Below are 22,869 nucleotides of genomic sequence, written 5' to 3' on the forward strand. Positions count from 1 at the left end.
TATTTTCTACAAATGTTAAAGCCTTAGTTAATATTATAGCTCAAATCCGTTTTTCGGTAAATGCTGAGAATGCTCTAGGCTTTTACAAGGTGAAATTTGAATTCCACAATTTCCCAACACTTTTCTGTGGTTTTTGTGATCTTCTTGGGCATAAAATTGGTGATTGTGTAAGATATGAGATGGCACAGCAACAAGCTGCAATTCAACAAGAAGAATTACATCAAGCTGAAATAAATTCTTATATGGCTGCCTTGCAACAACAACAACAACAGGAAGCCGCAATGCAGAACCAACTAGACAATGCTCATGCATATGAAGACTTACAACCAGCTATGGTGCAAGAAGGTATGGAATTGACTGATGACTCCCTTACTTTTTCCTCAGCTAGCTCTCTTGCATCTGTGGTTACTTTCTCTGACCTGCAAAGAGAACTTGATGATGAGTTAGTCGGTCAAGAATAGAAAATCCCTAGACAAGCAGATTTTCAACAAGTTCATAACATGTTAGGCTTTTTGGACACTTCTGCCTCAACTGGTGCTGATGTTACAACAACAAGTATTGGTTCTTCAACATCACAACATCATCTATCTTCCTCTGAACAAGATTATTGGAACAACTGGAACACTATGGAAAAGTATTTCAGTGAAGATAGAAGTGGACCATCTAAAAACTGAAGCTAAATGAGGTTGATGGCAACACTGCAACAGCTAATGATAGAGACATCATAGTGATTGAACCTTCTGAATCCAACTTGGACCATACACATCACTGGTTTAATGGACAGACAAGCTTAGCTGGTGCAAAAGGAAAAGAAAGGGATACAAAATCCAACTACTGGAGTTATATCCATATTTGGAAATACTGCCACAGGAAACCATTAGGGCCTATGTAAACTTAATCTGATAGTTATCCAGTTTCCTGTCTTTTTACTTTCTTGTAATTCTTTGTAATCTTTTTTGATGTTTTTGTTTTATCCTTGTAAATTTTTATTAGCTTCTCTGTATAGTTGTTTTCCTGTTTTAATAGTAAATCTTTTTAGTAGCTCACTTCCCCTCTTGTAATCTGGTATTAACTCTTATCTTTTGTAATCTGTTATTATCTAGGTCTTTACTTTACTATTAATCTTCATTCTAAGTTTTCTGTGTACTTTCCACTCTAGTTCCCTGCCTGTTTTCAATTAACTGATTTAAATTTCCTCAATTGTGTCTGCTCTTTACTCTCTGTGCACTGCTTTTTCTTTGTTTGAATCCCAATTTCTTGTTTTACAGTTTTCCTGTTTGTTTTTGGTAGTCTAGTTTACAGTTGTGTTCTTCAATCTTTCTGCCAATCCTTGTTTGTTGGTATTTTGATCTCAAGCTTCTCTGTCATTACTTTTAAGTTTTCAGTTCAGGCCTATGGCTGTATTATGTTTTCTTTGGTTCCTGTCTTGGGTTTAACTATGAGGATTCTCTCTTGGAATGTCCAAGGAATTGGAACTCCAATAACCCAAGACCATTTTAATCACCTAAACTCTTATTATAAGCCTGACATTGTTTTTTTAGCTGAAACCAAAGCCCAGCTGTCTAAAATGGAACCTTTATTTAAAAAATCTCTTTTTTTTTGACTGGTTTATAGTTCCGTCTGTGGGTATTGAAAAGGGTTCGCGATTGCATGACACAATAATATAGAAATGAATCTGATTTCGTCAAATCTGAATGTTTGCCACTTTGATACAAAATTGGAGAAAAGGAGGTGATATTAACATGTGTTTATGGTGCAGTGGAAGCGGAAGACAAAATAAAACAATGGTCTTACATGGCTAATACTGCTCAACAGTTCAACAAACCTTGGTTACTATTTGGAGACTTAAATGTGATACTTGATGCTGACGAGAAACAAGGAGGAAACAAATCCAGTTCCAGCAACAATTATTTCATAATTCATACAATTGACTCTTTGGGGGTTCAAGATGCGGGTTACGAGGGAGATCCATTTACTTGGTCAAATAACAGATAAGGAGAGGCCAACTTATGTGAAAGAATTGACAGAGCACTCATGTCGTTTCAATGGACACAGAATTTCCTGAATACCAAGGTGAGTCATCTCCCTAGAATTGGTTCAGACCATACTCCGCTTTTACTTGATCCCCACCCGGATAAACAAATCTTACATAAACCCTTTAGATGCATTAGATATTGGCTCATTCACCCCCTATTTCCGCCATGATAGCTAATTCTTAGACTCTTCATTCCAGTAGTAATAAAAATAATAACTTTTATTCTAAGCTTCATCTCCTCTCTTCCGACCTCTCCCAATGGAGTTTTGATGTTTTCGGAAATATTCATAAAAATATAAAATCCCTAAATAATAGGATTGACTTCCTCCATAAATCCGGTAATTATTCTACCAACCTTAAAAAATTAAAAAGTTACAAGCGGAATTAGGGGATTGGTACAAGATTAAGAATGACTATTACCACCAACACTCTAGGGATAAATTTTTCAAGGAATATGACCAAAACACCAAATATTTCCACGCTTCTTCCTCTAATAGGAAAAGAATTAATGCTATCCATTCTCTTAGAGAGTCCTGAGGGCTTTGGATTTCGGAAAGACATCAAATCTATTCTTTTTCTCAGCCATTTCTCCAATATAGGAACCTCACGATTTAGAACTATGTGGAAGATCTGTCCAACATTATAACTCCTTGTATTTCTGATGAAGAAAAATTCTCTTTATCTCTTATTCCTTCAAAAAAAGAGATTTGGGACACTTTGTCCAATATGAATCAATGGGGAGCCCCGGGGCCAGATGGCTTCCAGCCGGGTTTCTTTTAAGCTAATTGGGATATTTTGGGACCAGATATTACAAACACAGTTCAAGATTTTTTCAAAACTGGTTCTCTAGACCCTAATTTAAATCACTCTTTCTTAACCCTTATTCCAAAAATTTCCACTCCTCAAACCCCGGCGGATTTTAGACCCATTAGCCTAAGTAATACTATTTACAAAATAATATCTAAAATCCTATCCAATCGCCTCAAACCAATTCTTAATAAATGTAGTTGCAGGAAATCCTACACTACACCCCTCATATGATTTCATTGTTGATCAGCTCATTTAGGTTAACACTCTTAATTTTATTGATTAAATTCTGAATGTTCTTACAAGACAAGGAAAATAAAGAAAATCAAGAACGATCTTTTTTCCGAACTCTCTCTCTCCTATTTACTTGTCTCTCACTCAAAAAATATCTCTCCTTTCCTTTACAACTCGAATGACTATTTATAAGGGAAATACATAGTGGATGACAGCTAATCTGTCCTTTATTTTAGGATATGGTTTGCGACATTCTCGCAACCTTACAAATGTTGACTTCGCAAGCTTTCTAATTTTCGCGAGACTATCACATCTTTATCATGATCCTTGCTGATGTCGTTTCTGAAATTGTTCTGCGACGCTTTTGTGCAATACCATTGATAACTTCGCTGAGACATAACTGTTGCGAGATTCTGATCCTACATCTTGCCTCTTCTCATATCTTCTTTGTGAAGTAGAGAATGATATGAGAAATGTCGCAACTACTTATCTTTTCATATTCCACATTTATCACACGTACTCTCTCTCTTCCACTTATTTCTTGACACGTCTTCTGTAACCGCTACTTTTCAACCGCTCACGTCTCTTCGTCTTAATGGTGTTTATTTCTTCGAGAAGTAAATTTTCTTTATATACTCTTCTCCCTTCCTCTTTCCACTTTTCTCTTCTATTTTTATTCTCTCATCTCTGCAACTCTGTCATTCTTTTGCAAATTCTGCTGCTGTAATTTTTTCTTCCTTCAATTCTTTTACTTTCCATACATTCCCATACCCTTTATTCAATCATGGATCCAAGTGGTCATAGATATGAGAAGAATCTACAAGATGTCCAAAAAGATCTTGCTAATAAAGGTCTTACACTCTCCCCCATTCCTGATGTGAATGCCAAATCAATTCTTTCTGTCAAGCTTTTCTCCAATCAAAATTATGATGATCAATCAATCATAATTTCGCTAGGTCAAATTCTCGCAGGTCTCCTTTTTCCTCTTTATAACCCAGACATTCCTTTATTTTATGAAATTCTCGCTCATCCAGGATTTTCGAGAGCCATTTTCCAACTAAGTGGGGATTGCATCCGTCTAATGCTAGAGTTCGCTAATCGTGGTGCTGGTAGAGGATCTCTTTACTCCAGTGAACTTAGGGATCCAAATTTCGCAGACCTAGAAATAGTTGCTGAGAAGTATACAGTGGCGAATTTCTTTGAAAATTACGAACTTATGTCCATGAAGAAAGAGAATACTCGCTGGGGTATTCGATTAAAAAGAAAAGATAGCATTGATGAATCCAAAATTCTTATGCAATATATTGACTGGCATTCTGGTAAAAACACAACTCCTCGCAAATCCAAAGATGACAAATGGTGTGTGTTTCCTTTAATGCTAAAGGGTCCTTACATTGCTGGATCAAACGTTCTTCCTGCGAATCTCGCTGCATATCAACCTTGGGTTTTCTCCTGGACCGAAAAGGAGAAAGAGGTGTACTTCTCCCCTTTAACTCATTTTATACTTCTTTATTGATTTTTACTATTATGTTCGCTAACTCTTGCGATATTTCGCAGATCCAAAAACTAAAAGATAGTTATAACAGGACTGGGAAATCCAGTACTCTGTTAGCTCTTCGCTCATAAACAGATGAGGTAAGAAATTTTCTCTTATGACTTTAAATAGTACTGTTATTCCCATGCTCCCATTTCTTACTTCTATCTGTGTGCGAAGATTATTGCTGAAGTAGAAGAATCTGCTGATGCTGCAAAGATTGGCGATAAAGGTAAAGGTGCTCTTCGCAGAGAAAAATCAACCGGTCCTCCTCCAAAGAAAAGAAAAGTTCGTTCTTCTTCTCCTTCAAATATTCTTCCTAACGAAAATTCTGAAAGTGACAAGGATGATGAGGATAATGATGATCTCGCTGGAACTGAAGATTCTCCACCCGAATCTTCTATGGCTAAGCTTTCTGGCCTCTTTTCTGATTCTCTACAAGGAATGAGAGATAGACAGTTCGCAAATACCTGCAAAGCTCTCGCTACCCTTTGTGATGTCCCTTTACTAGATGGTGATCGCTCTCTTCGCGGAGTTTCTAGATCAGTGACTCCCGACTTCTTGCATTCTCTCAATAGTTTGGTATACTTTTATCTTTTTACTTCTTCATTGTTATAACTCAAAATCTCTTTCTATATTAATATATATTTTTTTTATTTCTTTTCGCAGGATGGAAAAGCTTCTTTTGCGGTTGCCTCAGATCTAGAGAGAAGACGCGAAATTCTTGAAAAGAAGAATCTTCAATTTCGCAAAAGGAATGAAGAATTAGAAATTGAAGTTAAAGGTCTTCGCGAGAAGAATAGACAATTAGAAATTGATTCTTCCTCTTATAAGAACAAAATTTCTAGTCTTCAACAAGCTAATAATCAGCTTTACGGTATATTACTTTTCTCTTTTCTCTTTATTCATTTATCTTGTTGTTTTATCTTATTTAAATGATCCTTTTTGCAGATATTTATGGTATTTCTGATGAAGCTACCCTTCTTCGTTCATTTCCTAATGCCTTGGATAATGATACCCTTCTTGAACGTCTTACCAATTCCTTAAATAGCTTTTCTAATGATAGAATTTCATCTCTTTCTCTAAATGAACTTAGATCACAATTTCGCCTATTAGAAATTGATCATAGATCCAGTTTAGGCTTAGCTAACAGATTTAAACGTCTTCTTATTGATTCCAAAGAGAAAACCAATGAGTTTAGAACCAATATTAGCGGTCTCATAGATGATAAAGATCGTATCTCTGATCAAGGTGCCAAGGCTCTGGCGAAATTCCAAGAGGCTCTCCTTGAAGTTCAACTTGAGCGAGATGAAGCTAACCGCAAGAATATTGAACTCTGCGAAAGGGAAAATCAAATTCGTTCTCGTCTTCTCATAAGTAGTGAGGAGGAATTTGTCTGGGCTGCGAAAATTTTAGATGATGCTAGAAAAGATTTAGGCGTAAATGTTAGTCTCCAAGTTGAACATACAGCCTTGATTAGAGACATGATTTCTGACAGAGAAGGTTGCTAATTGCTCTTATTTACTAATCTTTTGCTTCTTATGGATTTTCATCAAGTTAATAATTGGTTGTCTTTTGTTCGCAGATTCTGAAAATAGATATCGTGAAAAGATTGAAGAACTTGAAGCTGAAAAGGAGGAACTCGCAAAGAATCTTTCTTCTCGCAACGACAAGTATTCTATATTGAAGAATCAAATCAAAATCACCATTGAGAATTTTAAGAATGATGCTACGCATTTTCGCAATCAAACCATCCAGATGGTTTGTGATGATCATAATATCCCACATTCTGATTATCCTTGTCTTTTAGAGGAAATCCCACAGAATACTTCCAATTTGATTATCTCTGATAGTGAAACTGACGATGAAGAATCTGATAGTGATGGAAGTTCTGATGGTGATGAGGATTCTGACGCAGATGAAGAAGGAAATAAGCCTGATGAAGATAATGAAGTATTAACCAAGAAATAGTCTTTATTTCTTCTTTGATTCTTTGTAGCACTTGTATATTTATTTCTTCTTTCTGTATATTTGTGTTTCTTTCATTTTGGCCTGCGTAAATTAAAATAATTCTTCTTTGCAATACAGTTAATCAATATAATTATTAATTCTTGAATTTTTGAGTAAATCTCTCATATGGAGACAAATAGCATTTTCTAATTTCATACATTCCCATACTTGGCTCTGTTATTTGAATCCAAATGAGATATTTCATAAACTTTTTCTTATTGTATAATTTCGTAACCTTTTTGCGAAGTGATTTTTGTTTCTTTTCAAAATCTCCTTCCTGTGTGGTCTTATTTTGCCTTCCTAATCAAAGGTTTTATTATGCCACCTCTTGTCATTGCGACAAAATCGCAGGACGTCCTTGCACTTTCATGCAATAACTCATTGATCTTGCCTTAATTTTTTATTCTGTATTATGGCCTCTTCAGGAATATTGCGACAATATGACAGGCCGAAAGCGAAAATAAAGCCCCATGACATTGCCGTCGTGCGATGAAATTGCATGACGTCTTCACACTTTCATACGAAAACCCATTGATCTCATCTTATCTTTTTCTTTTGTATTATTGCCTCTTCAGGAATGTTGCACAAATATGACAAGCCTTAATTATCCTTGTGCATAATAAGCCTCATGACATCTGCGTCTTAAGACACTTATCAGCTCCCTAATGGAGGGTGCCGCCCTTATCTCCCCTTGGTTGCCCCTTCAAGGAGGCCTACTTTTACCATACAATCTTAGCTCCTCCCATCCAGTCTTAACAACAACCAGTTGTTTTCGCAGCCTCTTATCCCTTTTACCTATAGGGCTTATGGTTACGAGACTGCACCCTAAGTGGGGTTTTCTTCAGGCCGAGTGCAGTATAAGCCAAGACTTGTCAAGAATGTCAAGGACGCTTCAAACGCCCTCGGCACTCTTGACTCAACCGTGTACCTCGGCGCCATGATCAGATATGCACTCCTTGGGAGAGTCCTTATTACCTTAGTCGCCCAACGTAAGTCATATGCTTAAGTTGAGAATCCAAGGTGCCTCTCCCGGATGGGCTTTATTGACCCCAAATATCCATGACTCAGGTTCCGGTGGCGGTGTAGCCTTTCCCTGAGCCATGTAACAGGTACCCCCTAATATGACGTACTTTAGGTCTTACATTTGCCTCTTGCGAAATTTTATTCGCGAACTAGGGTGTACGCCATAAAGGTTCGCCTCTTTCTCTTTTGTTATTCTTTTCTAATTATTTTCTGTAAAATTCATTATCTCTGCGAGAGTCTCGAAATTCATAATATTGTATCTGAATTTCACAATCTCAATTTTGTTGTTCAATCAAATGTATTTTTGAGAATTTTACTTATTGCGAGATTGTCGCAACAACTTAATCATTTATACATTTATTTCTTTTATTACTTTTGCCCTCCTTTGTTTCTTTATGATTTTATGCTACTGCTTCCTTGGTAATGGTATGTTCATCCTTTTTATCCTGAGCTAGCATTGATTTTGTAACATCTCTTCTCCTTTATTTTCGATTGTATCCACCATCAATTTCTCACTTCTTTGTACATCCTTGATCTTGTGTCGCCAGTTTTCCTTCTTGTCTGCTCTTCTTTCGCAAGATTCTATCTCAGTTTCGTAACATTTCTTTCCTTCAACCCAATCTCCCTTTATGATTCCTACACCATTGGGGTGAGGGAATATGATGCATTGATGGAAAGTTGAAGCTACACCCAGAATCCCATGTAGCCAAGGTCGACCAAGTAATGCATTGTAGGGTGATCGTACATCAACAACACAGAATGAGATTTCTGAAGATATTCCCTTCAATGGAATTTTCATAGTAACCTCCCCTTTAGGCTTGTTTGCAGTACCATTAAAACCATATATCTTATATGTTGATGGTATAAGATCATCATCTCTTCCACCCATGGTTTTATAAGTATGATAAAATAAGATGTTCACAGAGCTTCCAGTATCGACTAAGATTCTATTGATTGCCCATGAATCTTCAGCTTCATCATCCTCATCTTCTTTTGGTTTTGGATTAATTTCTAATTTTATTACCAATGGATTGTCATGCATCTCTTCACCTTCGGGAACTTCTTATGCAGTAAAGGAAATTATCTGTTTCTGCCATTCCTCTAGTTGCGAAATTTTCGCAATATTCATAATTTCTTTTCCATTATTATCCCTTGCAAACACTCGACTTAAAACATTATCATGAAAGTCTTTAATTGTCTTATATGAATGTACGATAGAGTGACATAATAGATTTTTTTGCTTTTGCACCTACTTCTATGAAGAATGTTTCCTTCCTTTTCATTGTATTCACTTTGTGATGTTCTGGTGGTGGTGGTAATGGTTGAGGTTGTGGATGCCCTACCAGAAAGTCGTTTAATTTTCCTTGATCTATTATTATCAAAATAATCCTCTTTATATTTCTGCAATCGTTTGTGGTATGCCAATGAAAATGATGATAAGAACAAAATTCATGACTTCTGTGATTTGGAGGTGGTTCCGTTCCCATGTTCCACGGTGTTGGTATATTTTCCATCAAGATTATAGCTTCCCAAATCTTCTCCACACTTGCATTTAGAGGTGGCATCTTGATTTCTTCCCATACTACCTTATGACCTCCTTGTCCTCTATTAAAGTTTGGTCTTTGACCTCCATAAGTTTCTTGCGGTTGATCGAGTCTTTGAATCTTGTTATTTCCTCCACGACTATAGAAACTTCTTTCTCTTTAATACTCTTCTTGATCTCGACTTCCCATAGCTACCAACTTATGCTGATTGTTTCCTGTCACCTTTTCTTGTTGTACTTGCGAAGTATTCGCCACTGTATTTATTATCTTGGGTAATAAGCTTGCATTCTCTTCTTGTGAGATGGTATTCGCAACTGGATATGATTCCATTTCATTTTGTCTTTCCTCCAAAGCAATGTATTCTTCTTAAAGTTCTCGCAATTCAGTCATTGTAATTGTATTCTTGACTCTCAAAATTTGGACATACAATAGGTTTGTTGAAAACATAGCATTGCTAAATGAAAATATGAGATATCTCTCATTTACACGGCCAGCCATCTCGCTACACATGGTTCTCCATCTTTTAGTCAAGTGTTTCAAACTTTCACCAATCCTTTGTTTTAATCCAAACACATCTTCTATATCAGGTCGTGAGGAATTATTACTTATATATGCTCCCAAGAATGTGGTCTGCAAATGATTGAAGGAGGTTATTGTGTTCTTTGGTATACCTTCAAACCATTTTAACGCCTCTCCTGTTAAGCTGGATGCGAAATATTTGCACAATACCGAATCATGATTTTCCCATTGTAACATGCATCTCACATAAGCTTTAATGTGTTGAATTGCACAAGTTGTTCCATCGAAAATGCTGGTTGATGCGGGCAAATTGCATTTCGGTGGTATTCCTCCTAATTGTACTTCCCTTGTAAATGGAGTTTTCGCAGCTTCTTCTATTGCTTCATCCAATTGTCTTCTACCTACTTCTCCTCTGTTATTTAGAATTCCTCTCATTTCTTCTAATTCTTTCAAGATTTGTTGATTTACTCCTGAATCTTGACCCATTGGTCTCTTTAATTTTGCTTCTCTTCTTATGCGTTCACGTTTATCTTCTCTTGCGAAATTTTGTATCTCTTCTTCATTATCCTCATATCATCTTCTTCTGCGATTCTCTTCCTCATCCCTATCTTGAATTCGCAAGTGATGATGTCGTTCATTTTCCCCTCCATAATTTTGTTCATTTCTTATCAACTCAATTTGTTGTCTTTCAGCCATTCTCTTCACTCTATCATACTCCTCATTGAGATTATCATTATTCCAGTTTTGTATACGCCTTCTTTCTCGGTTGTCATGATTGTTCTGGCGAATTGTCTCCTGAAGCTCTTGCTCTTCCATTTACGCTCTCAAATTTTCACGTTCGCAGATTAAACGTGCTTGTTCAGCATTATGTCTTTCAATTTCTTCTTCAATTGTCTGTTGATTTCTTTGATTTTCTCTCACATGTAAAATTCTTCTTCCCTCCTCTTGATTTCCTTCGCCATCTTGGTTATTTTGTCTCTGAATTTGCCCGTTCTCTTGATTTCCTCCAATTTGTCTATCATCAAAAGTTTCATTTTGTGGAATGTAACGATCATTAATCCTTTCTCTATTTTCGCGATATTCTTCATTAGGATTTGACATTTCTTCCTGAATATTGTTTCTAACATTGATTGTAGGTGAATTTTGCCTCATTTCTTTTCTAGTTGATCTGGAATATGATTTTGTAATACTTCTCGATCTTCTATTCTGCAATCTAATATTCTCCATCCTTAATTCGTGATTTTGTCTTGTTAAATTTGCACGTTCTTCCGCCTCAGGTATTCTTTCTTCATGTATTCTTCGTCTCAATGTTTCTAATGCTCCAATTTCTTCACCTCCATGAATTATTCCTTCATCTGCTTCTTGATTTCTCTCGTCCTGTCTGTAATTTCTATTTTGTTGCTCTTCTTCTACTTCTTCTGCTGAATTTGATCGCCAAGTGTGTACGTTCACTCTGTCATAATCTGTATTCCTCTCTTGAACTAGTGTTTGTTGATTTGGTGATTGAATTATATTTTCTATATTATTTCTCCTTCTAGTAGATTCTCCCATTTCACTTCTTTCTCTTCCAACAATTCTTTTGCTTCTTCTAAAAGTAGTTGGTTGTTCGGATGTATTTCTTCTTCTAGCCATTTCTTCAATGCTAACAGTGTTTCGAGAAATTATGAAAAATTCTTAATCAACTACTTTAAATTTTCACAAATCTCAATATTAATCTTCGATTTTTTTCTAGAATAGTCTTCAATCTTCAATCTTCCCTGTTTCTAGCGCCATTATGTAGTTGCAGGAAATCCTACACTACACCCCTCATATGATTTCATTGTTGATCAGTTCATTCAGGTTGACATTTTTAATTTTATTGATTAAATTCTGAATGTTCTTACAAGACAAGGAAAATAAAGAAAATCAAGAATGATCTTTGTTCTGAACTCTCTTTCTCCTATTTACTTGTCTCTCACTCAAAAAAGATCCTTCATTTACTTTACAACTCGAATGACTATTTATAAGGGAAATGCATAGTGGATGACAGCTAATCTGTCCTTTATTTTCGGATATGGTTTGCGACATTCTCGCAACCTTACAAATATTGACTTCGCAATCTTTCTAATTTTCGCGAGACTATCACATCTTTCTCATGATCCTTGCTGATGTCGTTTCTGAAATTGTTCTGCGACGCTTTTGTGCAATACCATTGATAACTTCGCTGAGACGTAACTGTTGCGAGATTCTGATCCTACAATAAAATAATATCCCCTAACCAATCAACTTTTTTACCCGGTAGAAAAATCACTGATAATATTATCATATCTCATGAGCTTATCCACACAATGAAAACCTCGAAAGCTCAAAAGGGCCACTTCACTCTAAAATTAGATCTTTCAAAAGATTTTGACAGAGTGGAATGGAATTTTATAAAATCCGTTCTTTCAGCTCTAGGGTTTAATATTCACTGAGTAAATCTCATTATGCAATGTATCTCTACCACTTCTTTCTCCATTCTTCTTATCGGCTCTTCAGGACCTACTTTCAAAACTTCTAGGGGGCTAAGACAAGGCGACCCCCTCTCCCCTTACCTATTCCTTATCTGTATGGATATTCTTTCTAGACTTCTAGAAAATGCTGTGCTGGAGAAAAAAAATTCTGGCCTGAAGATAAACAAAAATGCTCCCAACATCTCCCATCTTTTCTTCGTTGATGATTGCTTCCTTTTCACCAAAGCCGATTTAGGGGAGGCAAAAAACTTCTTGATATTTTATCCAGATTTGGGGAGATCATTGGTCAAATGATAAACCTTCAAAAATCTGGTATTTTTTCCAGCAAAAGAATCCATCCGAAACATGGGAAAATCATCGCCAAAATTCTAAAATTCCCTCTAATGACAAAAAATGATCGATATTTAGGTACACCTCTTTTTTTTTGATAAAAAAAGAAAGGATAATTTTGAGCCTCTTCTCCAAAAATACTATGACACTCTGCAAGGTTGTAAATCTAAACTTCTCTTACAAGCTGGAAGAACGGTGCTAATAAAATCGGTTTTACAAGGTTACCCTACTTATCAAATGCAAATCCTTAACCTCCATAAGGAAACCTTAGATCAAATGGATAAAATACAAAGAGATTTCTGGTGGAACAAGGATAAGATGAAAAAAAGAGGAGGTTGTTTTAAAGCTTGGTAAACATCTGCAAACCTATCTCACAAGGAGGTCTTGGGATATAAAAACCCACATCTTTTCAGCATTTCTCTCCTAACGAAACTGGCCAGCAGACTGATATCAGATTATGATCAATTGTGGGCAAGATTATTGAAAGATTTCTGGTGGCCAGCATTTCTCTCCTAACAATCACCCATTAGAAGCTTCTAGGACTTCGAATATATCTTGGATATGGACAAGCATACAAAAAGGTCTAAACCTTATCAAAGGAAATTTCGTTTGGCAAGTTGAAAATGGAGCTTCAGTAAAGATTTGGGAAGATAACTGGTAACCATCGGAAAACAACCTTCAAAAACCAACGAGTTTAACAGATTCAGTCCCACAAAAGGTAAGTGAATTGATTACACAAGATGAAGATTGGGATATAGAGAAACTTGATACACTATTCACCCATAATATTAAAGAGAAAATCCTAGCCAAATCGCCAAATATACAAGAACAATATAAAATTAGATGGCAACACCACCCCTCTGGAATATTCTCAGCGAAAAATGTTTACACTTTCCTCATAAATCAAGATCAGGAAAACACTAACTCTGGTGAATTCCCCTGGCAAAAAATCTGGAAAATCAATGTGATTCCGAGGATAAAGTTATTCATTTGGAAATTAGCTCAGAAAGCTCTTCCAACCAATGCTAGATTAGGAGCTCATAATAAGGATTTTATCACAGAATGCCCAATGTGTAATACACAATCGACAGAAACAGAACAACACCTGGTAAAAGCTTGTCCTTTTGCTAGAGCAATTTGGTTTGGTCTCTCTTTAGATGCAGTTAATACAAGAATTAATACAGACTCTATGGTGGATTGGATAAAAAATTGGATTTCGGAACCTAAGTTCTCTAACTATTCAGGAAAGATTGCAACAATATCCTGGTTCATCTGGAAGTACCGATGCTCAGTAGTGGTCGACAAAATAAACCCAAACCCAAATATTCTGATTGAGCAAATAAACAAATTCATGCAACAATATCCACAAGAGAATATCAAGAAGACCAAAAGAATTCAACCAAATATGGATTACAAGGATAAATGGTCATGTTTATCTTCAGACTGGATACTGTTCATAAATGCGGCATTCAAAAAGGAAAATTCAACTATGGGATATGCTTTTATCCTATACTCAGCGGACAACGAGACTATTATGCACATTGCAGCTGGAGCAGATAGAGGTTTAACAGCTTTCCATGCGGAGTCAAAAGCTTTATTAAAAGCGTCTTCTTGGCTAAGTGAGAATATTTTATCTAGTGTCACTTTAGTTACAGATTGCAAGATGTTAGCGGAAACAATCAGAAAGGAGGATAAGATCCCAGATTGGAACGCGTATAGCACAATAATGAAGACTCAAAATATTTTGCAAAAACTCCCACAAGCTAAGGTGCAATATATAAACAGAAGATTTAACTCAGCAGCGGATCACATAGCAAAAAAGGCTCGTGTAAATAATCTTCATCATATTTCTATCCAAATTCAGCTAAGGATATCTCAATCTAGTGTGATGTCCAATATTTTTTGAAAAGAAAGATATTGTAAATCTAATGTACTTTATTGCTTGATTAATATATTTATTTTTCTCATCAAAAATAAAAAAAAGTGTCTTAAAATCTAAACTAATAGCTAAGAACCGTCATTAAAAGTTACGACACATAGATAAACCTTTAAGAAAAGGATAAAACTTGAATAAAAAAAAATAAATAAATAAGAAATGGTGGATTTCTTGGGATGAATGGCTCCATCATTCTGTCACGGAGAGAGAAGGAGAGGATTCACACCATTCCGCATTTGCTTTTTCCCGAAAATGTATGCTCAAACCCGGAATAATCGCTAGATCTAAACCCCTTCCGAAACTGCTTTATCTTATCACGTACACGCCCACAGTATTAAAACTCAGCCGAGAAACAATTATGAGAATCCTAGGATTCCAGAACTATCAACTTTTTTAATCAATTTCCACAAGAAAAGTCGGTTACTTAACTTTCACTAGAGGCAGCTTCAACGTTTCAACTTTATTGATAGCTTGATTCTTAAGCGGTACCTGTTACCAAATTTTCATTTTTATAGCATTATCTATTTACTCCCAAATCTCTAAAGTAGAAATCTCACTTCTAAATTCTGAATACTCGTTGGAACAGTAGCAGCAGCAACAAACAGTCAAAAAAAAACCTAATTGTAATCCTTACAACCCTCAAGTTTCAAATTCATCTGCATTTACCTTCCAATTTCATCTTCAATCTAGATTTTTATAATCTGGGTCTTGCTTCTTTTCTGATTTTGGAATCTCAATCAAGGAAAAAAGAAGAAGAAAGAATGGCGACTCGTTTTCAAATAGGTTATGCATTCAAGCCAAACAAGAAGAATTTCATCACAGATGCAGTGGTGAATGAATCGAAACAAAGAGGTATTGATCTTATCAAGATAGATACTGAGAAACCATTGATAGAACAAGGTCCATTTGATTGTATTTTACAGAGATTATCTACTGAGATTTGGTTTAAACAGTTGGAAGAATATACATTACAGAACCCTGATGTTTTGATTATTGATCCTCCTTCCAAAATTGAAGTTCTTCATGATCGTTACTCAATGTTGCACTGTGTAGAAGACATGATGAAAATGAAAGGTCATGAGAATGAAATCGGAATGGCCACTTTTGGTATACCGAAACAGGTTCTGGTAACTGATGTTGATTCATTGATGAATGTGAATGCGGAGGGGGGGTTGCAGCTGAAATTCCCTTTGATTGCAAAACCAGAAATCGTTGATGGGACTATGCAGTCGCATAAGTTGTCATTGGTGTATAATCTGGACGCTTTGAGAAAAGTTCAAACCCCGGTTGTGTTGCAAGAGTTTGTTAATCACGGCGGTGTTATGTTCAAAGTTTATGTTGTTGGTGATTACGTGAAATGTGTCAAGAGGAATTCGTTGCCGGACATATCTGAGGAAGAGTTGGAGGGGAAGAATTCGGAAAAGAATCCTGTTACGTTTTCGCAGATATCGAATAAGGCCTATGAGGAACATAGTGACCATATGTCCAACGAGGAAATGCGTATGGAAAATGCTGTAATGCCGCCTGATAGTCTGGTCACTTATATTGCTAGAGGGTTGAGCAAAGCTACGGGACTGCATCTGATTAACTTTGATGTCATTAGGGATTCAAGAGTCAGTAATCATTATCTCGTTTTTGACATTAATTATGCCCCTGGGTATGAGAAGATGCCTGATTATGAATTTGTTTTGGCGGATTTCTTTTGTGATCTTAGACAAAGAAAACAGAACTCATCGAGTGAAGATATGAAAAAGGAACAAGAAGAGTAGTCTACGAAACAGTTGTTCGTCTATTGCAGGTGAAGACCGTTGATGAATTGCTGAGTACGGTCGATGGGCGAATGACTGGTTCAATCTCTAATAAAGGACTAATGGATTAACATGGATTCTGCTGGAGCGTTGGGAAGGTAAAGTTCTTCTCATTCTTTCGGAAATTCCAAATGTTGTGTTGTCGTTAGTTATTTGAATAATTAGTTTGTTATAATCTGATTTTGTACTTCTCAAGGGGTTTGGTTTTGGTATCTCATCATGTTGATTGTTATATGTATGTGGTACCAGAGGTACCCATTTTCTCAAATTTACTTAAGATTTTGGAAGTTCAAAGTTGTATTTTCGAGGCTGGTATAGTTTCATGCTTTCATATATCCCTTGTAATAATGTTCACTGATGGTGTAACCTTCAGTGCTCGGAATTTTTATTCTGGAAATAAGATGTACACTTCCATAGCTTCCAGTGACGTTGATTGGATTTATTTTCATCATTTCTTTCATGGTTGATGCATTAATTTTAACCAATCCCCGTAGCTCATTACAGAAGCCTAATTTAATGAATGTGTTCTTTCCCTTATTCCCTCTCCCTACTGAAGCAATTGTGATTTACTGTCAGCGCACTGGACACATTAAGGTGTCTTTTGTTTACAATTATCCGCTAATAGTTTGTACTGAAAATGTTATGTCTATAACTTCTACGGTGTTTTGAGAATTGCTCTCGTTTTAATTAGCTGTTTATTTCCCACCGTGCTCTTGGATGTTGAATCTTAGTTTTGAGTTGTCTAATTTTTATTGTTAGTTGAGTAATGTGATCTTCTCCATTGTTGTTGAAGACAAATCTATTACACCAATGTACTTGAATAATGTTATCTACTCCATGTATATATTCTTTGTTTTTTTTCACATTTGCAAAGGTATGTGGTTGCCAACAGTTTTACTGGCTGATGATATGTTCTGATTTGTTAGTGGTCCTGCCAAGCATCAGTCTCTCTCTCCTACCCGGTGATCTCTGACTCTGTGTCAATTGCTCCAAGAGCCTCTGGGAGATTGCCCAAGTGTGCGCTAACCAGTTCTCTAAATATTAGAAATCTAAAAACAATGAGTACTCTATTGATGATTTGAGGGATTATTCTTGCTCTTGATTGACAAAAATGCTGATATATGAATGTCTGCTGCTTGCAGAGAGAATATTTTTGTTGTGCAGCTTATGCTAAACCAAATCCTTTTTCGTTTTTAACCTTGACGAGTCTTGAGGCAGATAGTGCATATGATATTGCTATTCACATTTCATAGCTTTCACTTTTCATATAATCTTTCCATCTAATCTTTAGCCGTGTTTTGTGGATTTTTTGTAATGCTGGAATGGTAGTTAGCATATTCCTTGCTGGTTGATAGCTTGTTCCTGACATCCATCATCTCATGCTGGTTGTTAGTTTATTGCTTTATTAGTTATTACAGCCCATTAGTGTTGGACTTGGAGGTCAGATTTTTGGGTAGAGAAGTCACTGAAAGTACTGATTCTTTTAACAAGTTCCGAATGATTCTTTTTCTTTGGAATACTGCTTTGTTCTTGCAGAAACTAATTTGTTGCAGGCTTATCAACTCGAAAGAGGGCACCGAGTTGGTAGCTGCGCATGGTTAAGATGTGCAAACCTTCAAAGATTCAGCAGGACCCTGCGGTTTGTCATTTGATTCTTATATCATTATAATTTATGAACTGCTGGAGGTATCAGTGTCAGTTTCTGCCGGTTCGAGATTTTATTTTGCATCTTTGCATGTAAAGAAGGGGGAAGGGATTTTCATTGGCGTTTTATCGTTTTTGTTGTCTCTCTATCCTTTCTCACTCTTACTCCACGTAGAGGGAGGTGTCTCTGTTTGTTGATTCCTACGCTCCCCTTATGGCTTAAGTCTATTATCGTTTATTCAAAGAAACTTTTTTACTTGCAAGATTGTTAGAGTGTGCTATGCCAGATCTATTGTATAGTGTGCGTGTGTTTTTAGAAGATGTTTTCTCAATTCCAGATATGGGAATTTTGCCGCTAAAGCCATATTAACTAATCGATAGGGGTAAAAGTTTGGTGTATAAAAAGCATTTTCCTAATTTTCGCATTACGCTAGCATCTTAATTCATCAGATTGGCTGTCTTGCCACCCTCCAAAACAACGTCAATTGTACTGGAATGCTTAGCCCAAGCTCAATGGCGATGCATTTCCCTTAGTTAGTTATAGCTTATTTGAAGCTAAGCGATATGGCGGGAGACGCACCTCAGTATGGGTGAGGACATCCTTTAGCGGGAGATGCGCAGTATGGGTGAGGATATCCTTTAGCTTAATCAGAGTTCTATCCGATCGACTTAGATAAATATTACTTATGGTTAAAAAAAAAATTAACAGAAAAAAAGGAAATATACTGAGAAAAAAGATGTTTTAGTAAAAATAAGAAACGGTAGCTAAGTATTCGTTTAAAATTACACAAAAATTTGTTTCCGTAAAGTGAATTTCTCTCCATGTATGCGGTGTATACACCCATACATGTACAGATGTACTGCTCGGTGAACTGAATTGAGTACCACTTTCATTTAGAACGATTTTTTGGGACCATGGTTTTTTTTGGGACCATGGTCCTATTAGGCCACCTACACTATAGTTATAAGGGGTGTCCTAAAGCATTGAAATGACTAACCTACCCTTAACCTAATATAATTTAAAACCAACCCAATAACTACCTATATATATATATATAACCACCACCTCCTCCCACCACCGCCGATTACCATCATCACCACCTCCGATTATCACCACCACCAACCACCGATTACCACCACCGCCCACTACCGCCGATTACCACCACCACCACCTCCGATTATCACCACCACCAACCACCGATTACCACCACTACCTCCGATTACCACCACCACCACTATATATATATATATATATATATATATCTTAATTTAAAACATTAACAAAGATATTCTCAAACCCATTACTTGTCATTCGTTTTTTGTTGAATAAATGAGAAGTAATCATTAAAATGAGTTGAAAATGGAAGTTGCAGAGAGGTTTAATGGAGGGTTTTTTTTTCAGAGAAAAGTTCGGTTATCAAGAATTAGTTTTTTCTTAACCGAACTCAGAGTTTGGTTGATTCGCAAAAAAATACTTTTAACCGAACTCCTTGTATTAGAACAACACAAGTCCATAAGTTCGGTTCCTTCGCAAAATAAGGGTATCACCGAACTTTAGTTTATGAAAATAATGAGAAGTCCACAAGTTCGGTTCGTTCGCAAAAACGTTAAGTTTTCTTTGTAACCGAACTCTACCTTTGAAACTTCGTAACCGAACTCTACCTAATTCGCTAAGAAATAAATTTCGTAGTAACCGAACGTTTGCCTAATTGCATATATGCATATATAAGCCCAGTTTGGTTGATTCGCAAAATATGTTGAAGTTTGCGAACCAACCGAACTTCTAACACTAGGTTACTCTTAACCTGCAGTTCGGTTGGGAACTTGGTTGCGTTGAAGTTTGCGAACTAACCGAACACACAAGATGTACCCAAATAAATTGTTAAGTTCAAAGTTCGGTTACCTACCATTTTATCCTAGGTAACCGAACATTACACTGTACGACCAAAACCTCCATTAACGAGCGAGTTCGGTAACCTGCGTGTTTGGAAAACGTAACCGAACTACACTTTCAGGTGTGTTCGGTTACATGTTCTTGACATATGGTAACCGAACTGGCCCAAATCTACATAAAGAATTTCATTTTTTTTGAAAGTTTGGAGCAATTCAACGAACATTATCTAAGGTTGAAGCCTACCTGGGTACCCAAATACCCTTCCTCCGGTTGTGATTGGTAAAATCCATCGTTTTTCATGTTTTTCTTCTTCATCTTCTCTAACTTTACTCTCTCAATAATTCTACTTCTTTAAAAAAAACCATCTGATTTTTTAATCTCACTAATTATCTTTAACTTAATCATCTCATTAATCATTATACTAACTATTATTAACACTAACTAATCATCACCCAAAATTAATCAGGAGGGTAATTTAGGTATTAATATAAATATCCAGATAAGGGGTGACCTAGATTTACTTCTAATGTCTTTACCCAAAATAAAAAACCATGGTCCCCCAAAAAAACCATGGTCCCCAAAAAATCGTTCTTCATTTAGGGCTGTAAATAGGTACATATTACCCGGACCGACCCGGTAGGTTTGGAACTGGTTTTGGGTCCTAAAGTTGGACCAATTAACAACTTAGGACCCAACGGGTAATTACCCGATTGGACTCGGATGTTAACGGGTCAAAAGATATAATACCCGTCGGGTATCCGCGGGTATCGGGTACCCGGTTATTCATCATTTTATTTATCTTTTTAGCAAAATTATAAGTACGTTGTTAGTTTTGACTTCGATTTTTTACCATTTTTCATTTTTTTTTCTTGCATTTAATCTTTATTTAATACATTAATAAAAAAATAATAATAAATATTTATAAAAATAATTTAGATTCAAGTTAAAAAGAGACCCCAGTTAAGTTTTCAAGATCTTCTTTATAGTTTTTTCAATACCCAAAAGGTACCCGGGACTTTAAACGGGTCCAGTTCTGGATCCACAAATTTAAAACCCGGACCCAGGTCTAGTGATATCCGGAAGGATCCAGACCGATTGGCAGTCCTTCATTTTTCTACTTTCTATACTTACGTGAACAAGTAGAATATAATGCACGTCATGTCTAATGATATGTTCCTGTCAAAATCAAAATCCATTTCTTTATGAGATATACTTGCACGTCAAATATATATATATATATTAACGGTTAAAGCAAAGTGTAAGATATGAGATTTCCCAAATCACCTTTGGTTATCTCTATTTATGAAAGAGCAAAAATATTTGGATCTTAAAATTTGATGCTCTTCTTTATGCTTTTTGCGTAGAGATTTAAAGAGATTTCCAGTCTCATAGAAAGTCCAACATATATTTTAAAATCTACGAAAAATTAATAGTGGTATTTACAGTTTTACACTAATTCTGTCAAAAGACTCAAAATTAAATCCGCCAGTTAAAAACTAAACACGGAAATCCTGGGGCTTTAAACAAATATTCACACAGAACTAATTTTATTAGACCATTCAAATCTAACGGCTGAACTTTTGATCTTAGAAAATCTAACGGTCGAGTTATTACCGGCTTTCAATTGGCTTGCGCTAGATAGTATCCCACTTAGCTAGCTAGTAGCTCGAGATTGATCATATTAATATAACACTCGCATCCATCTTTGGTTATCGGTAGCTTGATACTAGGTGCGAACTAAAGAATTTGCAGCACTTTTCTAAAATTCCTGCTCTTTTGTCAATTATCGGCCCTATATATAACATATTTCAAGGAACCACTGTGGTCTACGAGATAACTCAAGATAATTTGTATGTAAATGTCCCTATTGTAAACACTGCAATGATAACTAGCTCCTTTTGTTTTTAGATTTTTCAGTCAATAGTGATTATGTTAGGGCCCACAATGTTGGTTATTTTCGGGTTCACCTGGTCAATATACCATGAGATTTTTTTTATTCATCGGTCAAAAAAAATTTCACTGAAAAGAAAAGGTACTTAAAAGGGGTATCTCAACCCAATGAATACAAACATAAATAATATAGAAAAGCAAATGGAAGGGTAGTTCGGCTACCAAAGACTACAAACAACAAACTCACGAAGGCCGAAAAAAGAGTCCCATATATAATGCTATCACCATATTCGTCGTTAAACCTAACATTTGTATGTTTGATTCGGCCCAAAAGAACACTTGTCGTTTAATGTTTCTGATGAGGCTTACCAAACTTTTTTTTTTTGTTTTCGAAGACTCTTGAATTTCGCTCTCTCCAAATGCACCACCATATTGTAATCAGGATGTTATTCCATATTCGACTAAGTGTTTCGTCTCCCCAATCAAACTTCCAACACTTTATATTTGTGGTTATATTTGCATCATAAGTTCACCGAGAACGACATCCTTCAACAAAGTAATCCCAAATTCTCGGAGTCCTCCAACATCCATAGAATAAATGTGAGCTAGTTTCATCATTTTCGTCATAAAAACAACATACAGTAGAGACATCCGTACGTCTTATCAAAAGCTTATCCGCCGTCACTATCCTATCATGAGAAAGAAGCCAAAGAAAAAAATTGATTTTACAAGGGTAGTAACGGCTCCAAACAACATCGATTGGAAAATTTGGCTCATCTTGATCTTCTTCGTCTCTGATACAATCTTTAACCATATATTGATCATGATTATTTCCGACCCAAATTCTACCATCCGAGATGCCTTCTTGAATAGTGATGGAAAAAAGTAAATTTGAGATAGTTAAAACTTCACTTGAAATGGTCTGGGAGTATCTTTGTCTAGAAATAAACTTCCACCTTATACCACCTTCATTCACTTCATACATACTTGCCACCACAAACTCCTTGGTCCTTGAGGCTTCATATGCCAATAGAAACATATCACATAATTTTGTTTCACCAATCCAAGAGTCTTCCCAAAATCTAGTTTCCTTACCCGCTTCAATATTAAATCTAATACTTTTGTTGAAATCTTTAAGCTCTTTATAGATATTAAACCACAAGCTACCA

The 22,869-nt window shown here is 36.1% G+C and overlaps 1 protein-coding gene across 1 annotated transcript; it reads left to right on the top strand.

Annotated features, from left to right (window-relative positions):
• The first annotated feature begins 14,690 nt into the window (after nucleotides 1-14,690).
• Nucleotides 14,691-16,720, top strand: LOC113299909 (inositol-tetrakisphosphate 1-kinase 1-like). Its single transcript, XM_026549008.1, has one exon. It carries the CDS (start codon nucleotides 15,226-15,228, stop codon nucleotides 16,231-16,233), a length of 1,008 nt encoding a protein of 335 aa, XP_026404793.1. The 5' UTR covers nucleotides 14,691-15,225; the 3' UTR covers nucleotides 16,234-16,720.
• Nucleotides 16,721-22,869: the final 6,149 nt, after the last annotated feature.

The sequence above is a fragment of the Papaver somniferum genome, chromosome 7, assembly GCF_003573695.1.
Source record: "Papaver somniferum cultivar HN1 chromosome 7, ASM357369v1, whole genome shotgun sequence".
In the NCBI taxonomy this organism is placed as follows: domain Eukaryota; kingdom Viridiplantae; phylum Streptophyta; class Magnoliopsida; order Ranunculales; family Papaveraceae; genus Papaver; species Papaver somniferum.

Bases quoted from the DNA above. Each gene is read 5' to 3' on its own strand.
- LOC113299909 (XM_026549008.1), top strand. From the start codon at position 15,226: ATGGCGACTCGTTTTCAAATAGGTTATGCATTCAAGCCAAACAAGAAG.